General features: G+C 38.7%; 1 protein-coding gene across 5 annotated transcripts in view; it reads right to left on the reverse strand.

The window, feature by feature from the left end:
• Positions 1 to 14,013, reverse strand: part of POU6F2 (POU class 6 homeobox 2) — a 302,685-nt gene that overhangs the window by 45,670 nt on the left and 243,002 nt on the right. For all 5 annotated transcript variants that reach the window (XR_008975165.1, XM_057431526.1, XM_057431525.1 and 2 more), the window contains exon 6: positions 11,497 to 11,643. Coding sequence is in view for 4 of the 5 variants with exons in the window: in XM_057431526.1 (XP_057287509.1) it covers positions 11,497 to 11,643 (147 nt within the window). In the remaining variant the exon portion in view is untranslated. The remainder of the gene's footprint in view (positions 1 to 11,496; positions 11,644 to 14,013) is intronic.

Below are 14,013 nucleotides of genomic sequence, written 5' to 3' on the forward strand. Positions count from 1 at the left end.
CACCTAAAAATGGAAGTCACTTCCCCACTCTTCAGGGTGTGTGTGAGTGTAAGTGATGTTCATCAACATAAGAGATGTGTCAAGAAGCAGGCAGACTGTGCCATCCTGTGGGCAGGGGTTGGAAAATCTTTCCTACGCGGTTCGGCAAACAAACCTTAGTTTTCTTGACCTTTTAAATACTTCACTCTGGCCTCTCGTGCAGAGCTGCCAACAGTACCAGTCTACATGGTACCTTCTAGCAGTGAAAGGAGAGAGGGATAGTGTTAACACACAGTATCCTTTAACTCCCATGTTGCAGTCATTCAGTAATACTTATATCTTCGTAAGAAACTGAGCCTTTAGGAAAATACAGCCCTAGCTTTATTTCCCAATTACTAGACTGCAGACAACTATGGCCTGTGTACAGCCATGATCACGTACTTCTAACATTATACCAGAGACAGACTTGAGGTACAAGAGAATAAGTCCCTGAGGACTTGTGTCTTTCCTGAGAAGATAAGCACAAAGGTCCAGGTAAGCGAGTGTTCAATTGGGTGTATGTGTATGTACACACATGCATGTGATCACGTTAGTGGTGAGCAGTTCAGTTGAAAAACATGTAGACAGCTACTTTATTTGAAATGGTTTAGGATTTTGTCAGGATATGGCAATAAGACTTAGAGGAAAAGCATGTTTCTGCATTGGCAATGGAATTGCCTAATGGAAATTGTACAATAACTACAGCGGGAGTGAAAACCATGCCTTTAGACTACTGAACCCCAGAAACAGCATGCGGCAAACAGCTGTTTTGTCAGGAAACAAAAATGGCAGAGACAGGGGAATAGAACAGGAACATGGGAATGGATACCTTGGGATGTCTGGGGATCTGTTACCGACACTACCACCAGGTATCTGCTAATCCATACTCGTTTCCAAGTGGTTTTGAGCTTCCAGTTATGGAAGGAACCAAAAGAGCAAAACCAGGACAGGTGACAAGCTAAGACTAATAAAAAAATTGAGAAGGAAAGAAATAAGTTTAGCATGGGAATGGTGCCGATTCCCCCTCAAAGCTAGTGCACTGCATGAGCCTGATAGCATCTTCTCACTTTGAGGCTATATGCTATCAAATAAGACATATCTCAGCTTAACGCACAGCCTGCAACAGAGGGAGTGGATTAGGCCTCTGGAGATGATGACTAACAAGTTAAAATTAAACTTTTTTTTTTTTCCCAGTTGGGCTGCAATGACCTATTTATACAATTTCTTTCTTGCTAGCTAGCTTTTTTTAACATTACAAGATGTACCTGGCCTCTCTCATCTCTTCTCTGAACTGTCTCCCTGATGTCCTGATCACTCTCTGATCTATTTCTCTATCTGCTGGGTGGATGCTAATATGACATATCCAACCTCTAAAACAAACCATTTATTTTGAAACTTGGCTATGTCAGAGTATTTGATGCGTCAAACATTAAAATGAATGTATATTTGGATACTGGGTACATCGTGCCTTGATATTAAATCATCTCCTGAAAGTGGATTGATTCTTAAACTGGCAGGATATTATGTATTGCTTCCTTGAATCTCTAGCACAAAGCTAGACATGAGGGGAGACTGAGAAAGGTTGTCTATGAAGCAGAGACAGAATTGGTCAAGTGCTATGAGTGTTTTCTTTATATTAATGAATTCTTTTTTGTGCTTAAGGAAAGAGATTCTGCCATTCTCTTCCATTATTATGTGAAAATAATACATTAATCTTCTATGAGAGATACTTATCCTAGACATAATATTTAATTAATGTGCAAAGAAGGAAGTTTAAGCGAAAAAGGTACTTTAAAAATCATATATATTTAATTACATTGGTGTAGATATTTCAAAGTCCTTTTCTTCTTTTTGATATCTGGGCCATTTGCATACATACATGCTGAAGCCTAACACTGTCAGTATCTGAAAAGAAATTACAAACTGAAATAGATACTTTTAGAAAGATAGATTCAGTGTCCATTCATGGTTAGGACTGTGATTTTTTTCTGCTTGAACTTTCCCTGCCACTGTTCGCAGATCAGCACATGCAAGAAGACATTATACAATTCTTTTTAATACTCTAGATTCAAACTACAAGGCAGAGAATCCTTCCTCTTACAGGACAACTCCTGTTCAGTGTGTTACTTGGAAGCTTGTGTGTCTGCATGCAGAAGCCCACAGCCCTGCATCTGGCTGGTTATCGTTATGAACGCTGCACAAATGCAACTCAGTTGTTGGCTTGCTATCAAATGAGTCCATCAAATACTTGTACAATTTTCTTCTCTTCATGTAAAAACTGTTCAGGGGGACATAATCTTTCATTTTCAGATTCTTCACAAGATATTGCTTAAATATTTCAAATCATATACTTAGTGCACTGCAGACATAGAAGCCCCAAATCTCCTCTTCTCACCTGTATCTTGAAGACATGCACATACAGATATCAAGATTGCAGTCCAACCAGAAAGCCAATGTCCTTCATTTATGCATGAAGACTTATGGCTTCTAAGAAATTCCAAATCTTCCCAATACAGCAGCAGTTCTGTACCAGTGACTCAAAGACCTTAAATATTTAGCATTTTACATGAACTTCCACTTTTGACAATGAATCTGGCTTTTTTCCTGTTTGCCCAAATAGCCCTTTTTGGTTTTCTTTTTTTCTGGTATCAATGTCAGTTGAGCAGAGAATAAAATTCTGACACTAGGAAAAAGCATTTGACACACAGAGGATAAATGTAGTAAAATATATATAAAACTTAGCACCATGGTACACAAAGAACTATAATCTGTGGCTTGGTTGTGGTTTTGGTTGGATTTTTTTCATTGATAAGGTGTGGAAAGATAATTCTAATTCTCAGATTTGGTCCACTATTTCCTCTGCTTTCCTACAGCCTTCCTACACTCCAAACGCCAGAGCCATGAGAAGATCTTGGACAGTTTAAAGGAGTAATCCCAAATTCAGAATAGTCATGGATTCCTGTCTAATGGAGTGGAATCTTATAGAGGAATCTCATAAAGTGGGATTTCCATCATCTCTGTTTGAACAATGATATGGCCTCAAACTGTTGTTTGTCATCTCCTGAAGGCATGCAGTGATGCAATAGTCCTGAGTATGACACACTATTTGGGAAACACCGGCAATTTTAAAAGCACATTTCTTGGCACCATTTCCACGCGTCAGCTCTGTTCACTGCTTTGTTTATGTCGTCTTAAAGAATTTTCAATAAATTTAGGAAAAACTTCAGCCTTTGCATTCTGGTTCCGCTGTGGTCCGGTTCCCAGAAATCTAAATGGCCACCTAATGCTCCTATATGAAATCTGTAATTACCAAATTCAGTCTTTCACGATAATAATGATCAAACCTTCTCTGTGAACAGCAAAGTTTGTTTTTAAAGGAAAGTCAAAGACTTGGAATGTATTCCAAAACCAGCTGGGGAACATTCCTGGGTTTATCACCTCTGGCTTCACCACATTCTGCTGCAAAAGCTAAGTATATTTCTGTTGCCTGCCTTTCTCTACTGCAAATACAAGCAATATGCATCCTATAAAACCCTTTCATAAAGATTTTTAAATCCAAGTGAAAATACAACTTTAAAAGCAAAGTGAAACAAAGAAACGCCTAACAAAACCAGACAAACCCAAATGCCCTTATCAAACGTGACTATTCTACAAGCTTCTCCTCAGAGGAAGACCAATTTCTGACAGTCACTAGTCATGCTTCTTAATGCGTTACTGGAAGGTGATAAGATATGATGATAAGGAGAGCAGTGTAAGAACCTCCATAGAGCAGAAAGATTTCATTGACTGTGATGTATGTCACTGGTGATAACAATGAAAATTTGCCATGCTTATAACCAGCTCACAATGCGAAGATGAGCAGATTATAGAGTGGTATTTGCTTCTTCTATTTACTAGGTAGCTTTCATGTAAATGGTAGTTGAGCTGAACTAGTACTTAGTTTGGTTTTCTCCTCCATGCAAAAGTAATCAAGAAGGCAATGACAAAAGGACAGGTATGTCCTGTATTTCTGACTTGACAGAATTAACTTAGCTTAGTGAATAACATTTTCAAAAGTACCTAAATGCTTCAGGCTTTTAGGGCTCTCTTCAAAGTATATTTACTCCACACAGTGCAGCGTGCTACCAAGACCCCAGAGCTAGTAAGTAATGAGCTAGATCGTACGTCACCTTGCTGAGAAGCAGAATTAATTAGTCTAGCCATAGCACCATACTACCAAGGGTTTGGCTTCTGGGACTTCTGCTAGAATGGCACTGAGACATATAAATGTACTGTATATTGGACTTTGCTTGCAATGCTGCACTGCAGTGCACAGACATGCCTTCAAGCACTAAGACTCACAACACTGATAGAAGGCAACTCAGGCTCTTACAGGTATATAAGTTGCTTTTGGAAGTAAGACTTGGGCACCTCTGAAAAAATCTGTGTCCAAGGCACAATACCCTGGGCAGAGATCCAGGCAAGAGACTGCAAATCTGAAATGTGAAGTTTAGTACTCAAAGTAAGATTTCTTGCAAACCAGATGAGAGAAACTTCAGCAGCCTTTCTGGGTAGATGCCAATTATTTTCAAGATGGTAGAGATTTCACTGCACAGTTATCCTTTGCTTGGTAAATCTGTTTGGAGACTTCAGTTGTGATCCAGTAGGACTCCACTATGTCTTTTCCAATGAGGAAAAGGTTCTGTAGTCTTCTTAAATACTGGTGTTCCCCTGGCAGTTGCTATTTGCAGCAAGTATCATTTCACGTGCCAGCTCTTGTCTTGGGAGGTTTTTGGGAATATCAAGAGTTTCCTGCATTAGAGGTTTGACTTTGGCTCATCAGCTATTCTGAACTTCTGCTTCCTAGTATTCATTTTGCTGGGGCTTTGGAGGAAAGTGGCCTCTTTGTCCAAGCAGGCTGTGAGTTAGTCATACTGGGGTGTGCAACATTTTTGCAATGGCTGTTTCTTTGGATAATTAATTCCTGAATCTTTTTTACACTGCCCTTATTTTTTTTTCCCCTGTGAGAAAGTCAGATTCCCTCTGTTAAATATGGTGGTACCACAGTGGTTCTGAACTTCTTCTTATGAACTATCACTTTTCCATATTACAGATGGTAATTGTTCTAAATTTCACCACTGTTTTAAGAAATGTGGATATAAATTTCACAGTTGTGGATATCCAAAATTTATCAGTGATCTCTGCCTTAAATATACAAAAGAACCTAGCTGGCTCTTGTTATGGTATAATGAGCCTCATTCTCTTCCCCTATCCATTTCAAGGAAACTACCAATTTGCATGACCTGAGTCCATACATTTTTACATTTATGCCACTGTGGCTAAAATTGAGGTTAGAGAAAAAGTGCATAAAATAAAGGCACAGTCAGCAAAAGTATGTTAAAAGAATTACTTGTCTTTTGATTCAAATTCACCTGGGAGGTAATTAAACAAACAGCCTCCTCGATGTTTAGCTGTGGGGAGCGGAAACCAATGGAAAATAGCCCCTTGCCTTACAGCTGACCTTTTCTCATATTATGTGCCCTTTTCTTCCTGCAAACAGCAGAACTACATGTATTCAGCCTGGTCAAACTTTGAGGGGGAAAAAAGAGAGTCAGGCTCCACCCAGTAGAAATTCAAGATATTAATATGAAGGTTTGTCAAAACAGATTCTCCTGGTGAAGGATTTTCCAAGGAATGTTCTTAAATGCTAGCATTATTTGAGTATTACAGTCCTTCCTCTAGCCTCTCCCTCAACATGTGCCTCTTACTATCTTGGGCTTGCACGAAATTCCCTTACTATATAACATTCTGATACCATCAACTCGGACATCTGTCAATCTTAACCCTGGGAAGACTCTGTTAGCAGTCATTACTGAAACAATTATTGTTTAGATTTTTGTGAACACTGTTAAGATGTGAGGGCTAAAATGCTAATGGTTAGCATGGATTAGAGCTGCATAGCTGAAACAGATGGAGCAATGATAACAATTTGTAAGAGAAAAGGCCAATGGACATTGCACGATCAGAACAGCACAAATCGCACATACTCAGGACTTTGAGGAGTCTTACAACATTACATGGTTTGGGCCTCCTAGAACTTCTGGGAGAGTTAAAAAACCCCAAACAAACCCAACAAACATCCTATATTATCTTTTTAAGTCCCATGAGGAGGCTTGCCTTGCATTGCCTCTGATAACCGCCAATTTTACTGGTTGGTGCAAAAAACCAGCCTAGGTTATATACCATTCTCAACCTTGGAGATGACTGCTAATATGATAATGCTAACTTTGTACTTTGATCTGTAGCAAAGCAAGAAAAAGGAAGAACAATTCTAGAGCTGAATAAGATTAATAGGAAAAAAACCCAACAAACCAAACCCAAGCAATGTATTAGTCCCTTTGTACCCCTAAGAACATCCTATACTACTGACAGTGACTATGTACTTCAGTGATTTAACATGAACAGTGTGAATTCTGTATTTCTATTTAGCTAAAACCTGCTCATAAATAGCTGAAACGAAACTGAAAGCAAAAGTTAATAAATAAATAACAAAACTGGGCTCTCCACTCAGTTTTTTCTCACTTGCTTAACTAAACTGCATTAAAATCCACCTTAGATTTTAAAAGTGTATTTTCTTTTGCAGGGAAGATAGCCTCAACTGAATGTCATCAGAATAGACAGAAAACGGCACAATCACCTTTTCCCACACCAGTTTGTAATTAGCTCACCCCCCAAAAGAAGGCAATGGCCTTGTCAATGGGAACAGAGCAGTCCTAGCACTGTGGCCTATCATATATTTTCCATATTGTAGCCTTGAACACTTTAACTGAGACAGAACAGCTGCTGTGCTTGGAATTCTAAACTAATACACCAAGAAAAAAGTAGTTACAGAAAACAGTGACAATAACAGTACCTACATATATACATGTAATAGTTGGGAAGAAAGACATTTCTTTTGGAATGAAGATACTTTAGCACTTTCCAAGGCAGTCCACAATGAGGACAATGGTGTTTTTTAAAATCATATTCCCTGTTTTTATTGCACATGACATATTACATTGTATTGTACAGCGTGTGGTGCCGAAAAATTGCCTGCTTATTTAATTGTGATCCTTCAACGAATCTGAAAGGGAGTGCTTTATTTCCATTTCTTTAATTTACTAGTTCTTTAGCTGATGATTTTATTAACTCTTGTGTTTGAGAACTGATGCTTAACAAAAAAAGAAGAAGAAAAAAAAGGCCCTTGGCAGTATTGTGAAGGCCTGGAACTGAATAATGCACTTTAATAATGAGGGATAGAGCTATGGCTTTTGCTGATGGCTGTGACCGGCTCTGTGACCTGATTATGTCGCAGAGTGTCAGCAGCTGAGACACTACAAAAGGGAGCGCATCCCATCAAATCTATCTCCATTGTAATCACTCGCACCGCTGAGAGGCTTGTTAGGAACAGGGAATCCATCAGGCCTCATTAGCACCATTTACCATCAAGAAGCTCAAAGAGCAAACGTGTACCCTCTCATCAGAATAATGAGAACCAAAGTACTCCTATTATCTAATTGGATCAACAATGCCTCTCTGTCTATTTAGTCTCCTGAGCTACTTGTGGACTACAACTCTCAAAAATTAGTTATTTTTGTTAATTGCCAGGGTGGAGCTATATTCAACGTTTTTCATATACAGAAGGTTTTCACATCTAAAGAGCAAGTTATGGGCATAATGAAGCCCAAGTGCCTCCATTCTTAGATTATACTGATGCCATCCCAATGAAATTCAGTGTTCAATTAAAGTATATGATGTAAAATTACACCATACTTCCTCAGTTTTTCCTATGAACTAACCAGGAAATGGAATGTACTGCCCTCTTTAATCACAAGACAGTTTATAATGCCAACTCTAATCATGCTACTTTTTTACTTAGTATTTTCCAATCACTGAATTAGGATGCATTTTTCTCCTATCAGACAACTCCCATTTTCCCAAAAAAGGAACTAAACTTAGCATCCATAGTTAAAATGTATTTGACATGGCTGAAGTTGAGGGACAAATGCAACTGATGACAATTAAGTGCCATGTTTTAGACAAGCAGAAACCTGGCTTGCAGGTAGCACTTACAGAAACCAGAAGCATCAACCTTGCTTCCATATGTGTGGGGCTCATCTCCTTACAAAGATTAAGAAAACAGCCAAAATACAGATTTCATGTATTTAGTAGACATAATAAACCCCACTCAAACCTCCTAATGTGTTTGGGTTTTTTTTTATTTGCACTAACAGAGTGAAAAAGAGAAATGTTGGGTTGTACCATCTCTGAAGTATCCAAGAGTAGCAATAGCACCAGGATGCTACCCATAAGGGCAGGCTGAAGTCAAACAGGTAAACAGGTTCTCTATGAAATCAGTGAAATCTACTGACAGGGTGGAATCTGGCAATTCTGCTATCCTGGCCTTTAAATTTAAGATATGAAGCCCAGTCCTGCAAATGCTTCCTGGAAAGTGCTGAGGGCAAACAGAATGTGAGCAGCTTTACATGGGCCAATAGCTGTTCATAATATGCCTCTGAAAATGAAAATCTGATTTAGAGTCCTCTACCTGTACTGTATCAAATTAATCAGGTGAGCTAATCATATTATTCCAATGGATTAGATCTCTTTGCAGCAGTAGTTTTGGGGAGCTCTGGTATTACGGTTCATATTGCCATCCAAAGCAAAAACAAATTAAAATCATCATACCATAATTGTGAGTTCCAAAATTAAATTAATAACAACCACACTATATAAATGACCGTTAATATATATAGTTTTGTTATTGTGATTGTAAGAACTCCCACACTACTGGGAATTAAGGCCATGCCATATGTCCTTTAACAGATTATTTCCCTAAATTTGCCATAGGATCCTGGATTTGACCTACAGCTTAATGTCTCCAGGGAGTACTGATCACCACATATTTAGCTAGACAGACAGAATTTACCAGCCCTGAATTTCTGTAGCAGAAGCAGTGTATAATTACAGAGAATGCACATAAAAACAATCTGGTAAGTCATCCAGCCTTACATTTGCAGGAGTGAATTTTGGGCGTCACACGTACAATTCCCTGCAAGAAGCAATTTACAAAAGGCAGATTCTTAACGTCTGATGGAAATCTGGCTCCTTAACGAGTCCGAGCAGATCTTTCAGAAAGGAGTATCCCAAATTGCTATTCACTCGCACCCCCACTTTTGAGGAAACATACCTTTCAGTTCTTGTTTAGGTGCTATAATTTTATCAATTTGCAGGCAATGTAATTTAATTTCTGGAATGCAGTTTAGTTACTCTGAATAGTCCTGTTTTGTAGACAGATAGCTTCAGAACTGTGCTCTAAGCAACGTGGGTTTCTACTGAATATTATAAAAATGGGTGTTATATTAGACACTTATTACCGATATTTATCTGTATTGTGGCAAGGTCTGCAGTGCTGATTATAAACAAAGGAACATTTGTAAAAACAAGTAATAAAAAGACAGCTCTTCTTTAAAAGACGTAGGCAAACAGATAGATTCTGTAATTTTATCCAACAATAGGGAAGATTCTTCCTTTCTCTTCCTCTGCAACCTGTGGAATTATCGGACTTTACATTATGTGTGGAATAAACGAGACTTAGCCTGAGGGAATCTACGGTTTCATTCAGTGGTATCTTTACAGTAGGATTTTTTTTGAAACATACAATGAATGGCCACACTTCACTTGCATTTTCTGTGGAGAACATGTAAAGGATAAACTATCAAAAAACTAGTCTGGGTTTGTATCTTCAGCTCTTACAATGAACATCTTTGGTGCCAAGTCCTTCACTTGAGTGGCAATTGTGAGCTATTTCTGGAGCACAGATAGAAACAACCAGGCTTCTAGGTTGGAGCTGATCTGACTATGAGTTATAGGTATTATAACCAACTTTTCTTCCAAACCAATACCCCATCCCTCCAGAAATCTTAATAGGCTTTTGAGAGCCTCCATTTAAAGCTGGCTGCATAAAATGATCCTTTGATGAAAAGGGATTGAAACAAGGGTTAAAGTAGACATTGAAAGGTTATTGTAGAGGGCACATTGTTCATACAATCCTCCTTTAATATGTGTGGTGTGCACCTGCGATAAGATGATTCATTAGATAAGGCCTCACTTTGACAAGCTCCATCGTTCAACCCTCAGGGTAGTGATGGAACAATTCTGCACCCACCCAGTAAATATAACAAGGTCAGCATTTTTTTTCCCTGGGACTTGGATGGTGATAGTGAAGCTCAGGATGGATCTTTGTTTACGTGTTATGTTAAAAAAAAAAAAAAAAGAGGGCTCCTGTAAAGTGTTGTCTTTTATTTCTTAATGGGCCAAAATAAAAAATGTCACCCCTGTTCCAATTAAATCACATGGAGGTAGAAAATGACCTGGGGAAAACCTGCTCTTCACGTTTTTTCTCCACAGTAAACAGTAAGAATGGAAACTAAACTTCAGACTCACATATCACCCAAGCTGCATCATTTCAATACACGCTTACCAGGGCCTAACATCCACATATCACTGGATATCACCATACATCCAATCTCTAGCATTTAGAATAAGGACATTCAAATTACTCAGTCACCAGGTCCGGTCATAAGTTATATTGACAGATTTGTTGCAGTGACTTTATGTGAAACAAGTAGTTGTGTTAATTCTAGTCCTAGTAAATGTAATAGAGAATGACAGTGGCTACAATCTGAAGGCCACTTAAGCATGCTGCATCAATGGAATTATTTATATATATATATGGCTTCAGATACATAACTTTCTCCATCATATTAAGAATGAAATAGTAACAAATAAGCAGCTCCCAAGTGCAGCTAACACAAGATCTCTCTCTCAGACACACCATAAAAATTGCACAAGATTCTGTTTGGAAATTTTCTTTAAAGAAGAGTTTCTCCCAGGTTTGGCACTACAGACAGGCAGATTCATTGCAAACTGCTTAAATTAATCATCGAATGAACAAGCCACCCAGCTAAATCCATCCCAGATAGTTCATTACAATTTGTGTTCCTTTACTTGAAACATTTAATACTTTTTTTAGAAATTAAGTAATACAGAAATGCTACAATTTGCAAAAAAAAAAGTGTACTTTTAATAGCACATCAGCGGTTTAATATAGTTGTCTGGTATTAGGTATATGTAAATGGAAGAAACTGCTATGTTTGTAAAGAATCACAGGGTTGCTAGACTTTTAAAGTACCAACCTATTGCACTATTTTGATCTTTTCTAAAGGTTGAATTAAACCAAAACAAATCCTAAGCTCCTTCTGGCTTGAAAACACTTTCAAACAGCTCCTAACTTCCTCCCAGTTCTCAGACTTTCCATTTCTTACCTTGTCTGGCAAATCAATATTTATTTACCTTCAATATGTGTGCTTTTAAATTGCTCTCATACAAGCAGAACTCATTCTTGTCCCAAGATCAGCCTACCATCAGAATTCACTGTTTGCTCCATCTTCTACTCACCTGTCCTTGTGCATTAGTGACGAGTTGACCTGTGACCCCCTGAAGACTGGAGAGGGCATTGCCAAAGGCCTGGGAGCTCGCTATTGAGCCCATGGCTGCTGCTGCTGCAGCCGCTGCTGCTTGACTTGCTAGTGGATTATTAACCAGCTGAAAAAGAAAGAAAATAACATGGTAAAAACCTGATAAACCCAGAAACACAGAGTGCTAACTGGATGACATAAAAGCGATTGTGCTAATGTGGGTAAAAACCTGCCTGCTCTGAGAGCTTGACTGTTTTCTGAGAGGCTCTTATTTCTGAGGCTTTGGTGTCTTTGACAAGGAATGGTTTTAAGAAAGCCAGAGGAAATTCCATGCTAACACTGAAGAATAAAACTCTCCTTTTTCACCCTTTATTCTTCCCTTCCCCCCTTTTTTTTGAGTTATGCTTGTTGTGTTTCTTCAGGCTCAACATGCTAATGCCACAGGTGTAGCAGCCTAATCCTGCTGTAAACAGCAATCAGTGAAGGATTACTATTTGATTTAAATGGGAATGGGATATTTACCTGGGGATACTCAGAACAGAGACTATTTTACTAATGACCCCAGAAATGAGAAAAGCCTGCAGATCCTTTTAATTAATATCATTAAAGTATTGGTCTCAACATCTAGATAAATCACAGCAGAGGACTCAACCCTGGGATTAAGTTCAGTAGAAACCAATTAATAATTCAAAACGTACTTGCAAAATATGATACTAAGCAATTTACTGCTTCTCAACTGCCACTGATTAATTGCAGGACTCTCACATTTTCAAGAATTGAGTTGTACTGCCCACTTCAGTTCGTTCTACCTGAGTGCTCCAAATAGAGCAGAGAGCACAGTGACGGCTGTCACCTTTGGAGACTATGGGAATCCCACAGAGGAACGCTCCTATCAGCATTTAGGTTCATCAGACATACAAAATGTGTGTTCCTCTGTTCGAATCAAACATCCTCTGGTAGATGGTTTATTCTTTGGATTACTGTGAGGTTTATATTTTCTCATACTTTCTGAGAATGGACAGACATTGAAGCAAGCACACAGGGATGACAGTAAAAAAAACCACCAAAACTAAAATGCTGGGAACCATCATCACTGGGACAGCTGTCCTGAGAACAATCAAACAGTTCAACAGGCTGAAAATGAATTTTAGAGTGGGTTTGCTCCCTAAGAATCACTGCATTTTAGCAGAGCTTGCAAAATGTACATTAGCAGGGTAAAGCAGTCTGTCTGAAGTCTGAGACAGAAAAAAGTCTGGCGAGAGCAAAGACATTTCTTCTTAGGCTGAGGTGTAAATGCTGAAGCTAACTCACAAAAGCCTGATGCTTGAGCTGGAATTAGTAAATCCTTAGGTGACAAGTAAATTATCAATCCTGTAGAAACGGAGTCACAGACACCCATAAGGGATGTACTGCACAGACAGGCTCTGCTTCAAAATAGGTTATAAAAAATTAATCAGTGATTAGTAGATGTTTTAAGCATGTTACAGATATGAGTAGTGTGTATGCTATAGATGTTTAGAAGCCCATCAGTAGAAGATGTCAGATATGGTTATAATCTATGCTTATAAGAAACCTACTTGTCTGTTGGACATTGCAAAACCTACAACAATTGATTGGTCATACATTAAAACATCTATTAATCATTCATTAGCCCTTCATGAAGTATTTATAAATGGAACCTTGATATAAAGTGTTGCCTAAAGGGGCGCCTTGAGCACATCCATTCCCTCTAGAAACTGCAAAGTAAATAACTAAATAAAGATTAGTAGCAATGCTGGAGAGAAAAGATGACATTGTTGGAGGAAATATTTTGATTTGGAAAAAATTGTTATATGAATCTCCAAAATGAGTCTGTGGCATCCCATGGCAAGCAAATCAAGCAGGAATAAAACAAAAGGAGGAAACTGCTTGATTAGCAGTCCTGGTGAGCTGTGAAGAGAGTGGAGACAGGTACAATGACCAAGGTGAAGCTGAGTCCCTGAATACAGAGTGGAAGCAGTTCCACTGACTACACAAGGTGTGAGCCCAGATATAGTTGCATGCAGTCCTCAGTGACGTGGGTGGTGATGCCTGAGCACAGCAGTGTAATACCAGATAAACTTGTAGATAAACTTGTCCGTTTTCTGTTCAAAACACCAACATATCTTTCTTGTCCAGATCAGAAGCTGGCAAACCTTGCCTTTCCTCACAGCACTTCACGGGCAGCACTATGACTTGGCGTAATTCTCTTGTAGCTGTAAATACTTGCAGAAGAAAGGGGCAGCAGCAAATGTAAGACTTTCAGAAAAGGCTTTCTTTTCTTATTAGGAATCCTACAGCACCTGTCTGCAGGTGTAACTGATAATCTTTGCATGGTTACCTGACATCAGCTAATAAACCACACCAGCTGCTACAGCTTATGGCCTCAATTGTGTATAAGAACAGATGCCTGGGAAGCATAAGTAAGCTTGTAGATCTGGAAACTATAAAGGGTTAAAAACATCTAAAAATCAGACTA

This window comes from Pezoporus wallicus, unplaced genomic scaffold (assembly GCF_028554395.1).
Source record: "Pezoporus wallicus isolate ANWC-B61680 ecotype Strahan unplaced genomic scaffold, APGP_CSIRO_Pwel_v1 scaffold_11491, whole genome shotgun sequence".
Taxonomy (NCBI): domain Eukaryota; kingdom Metazoa; phylum Chordata; class Aves; order Psittaciformes; family Psittacidae; genus Pezoporus; species Pezoporus wallicus.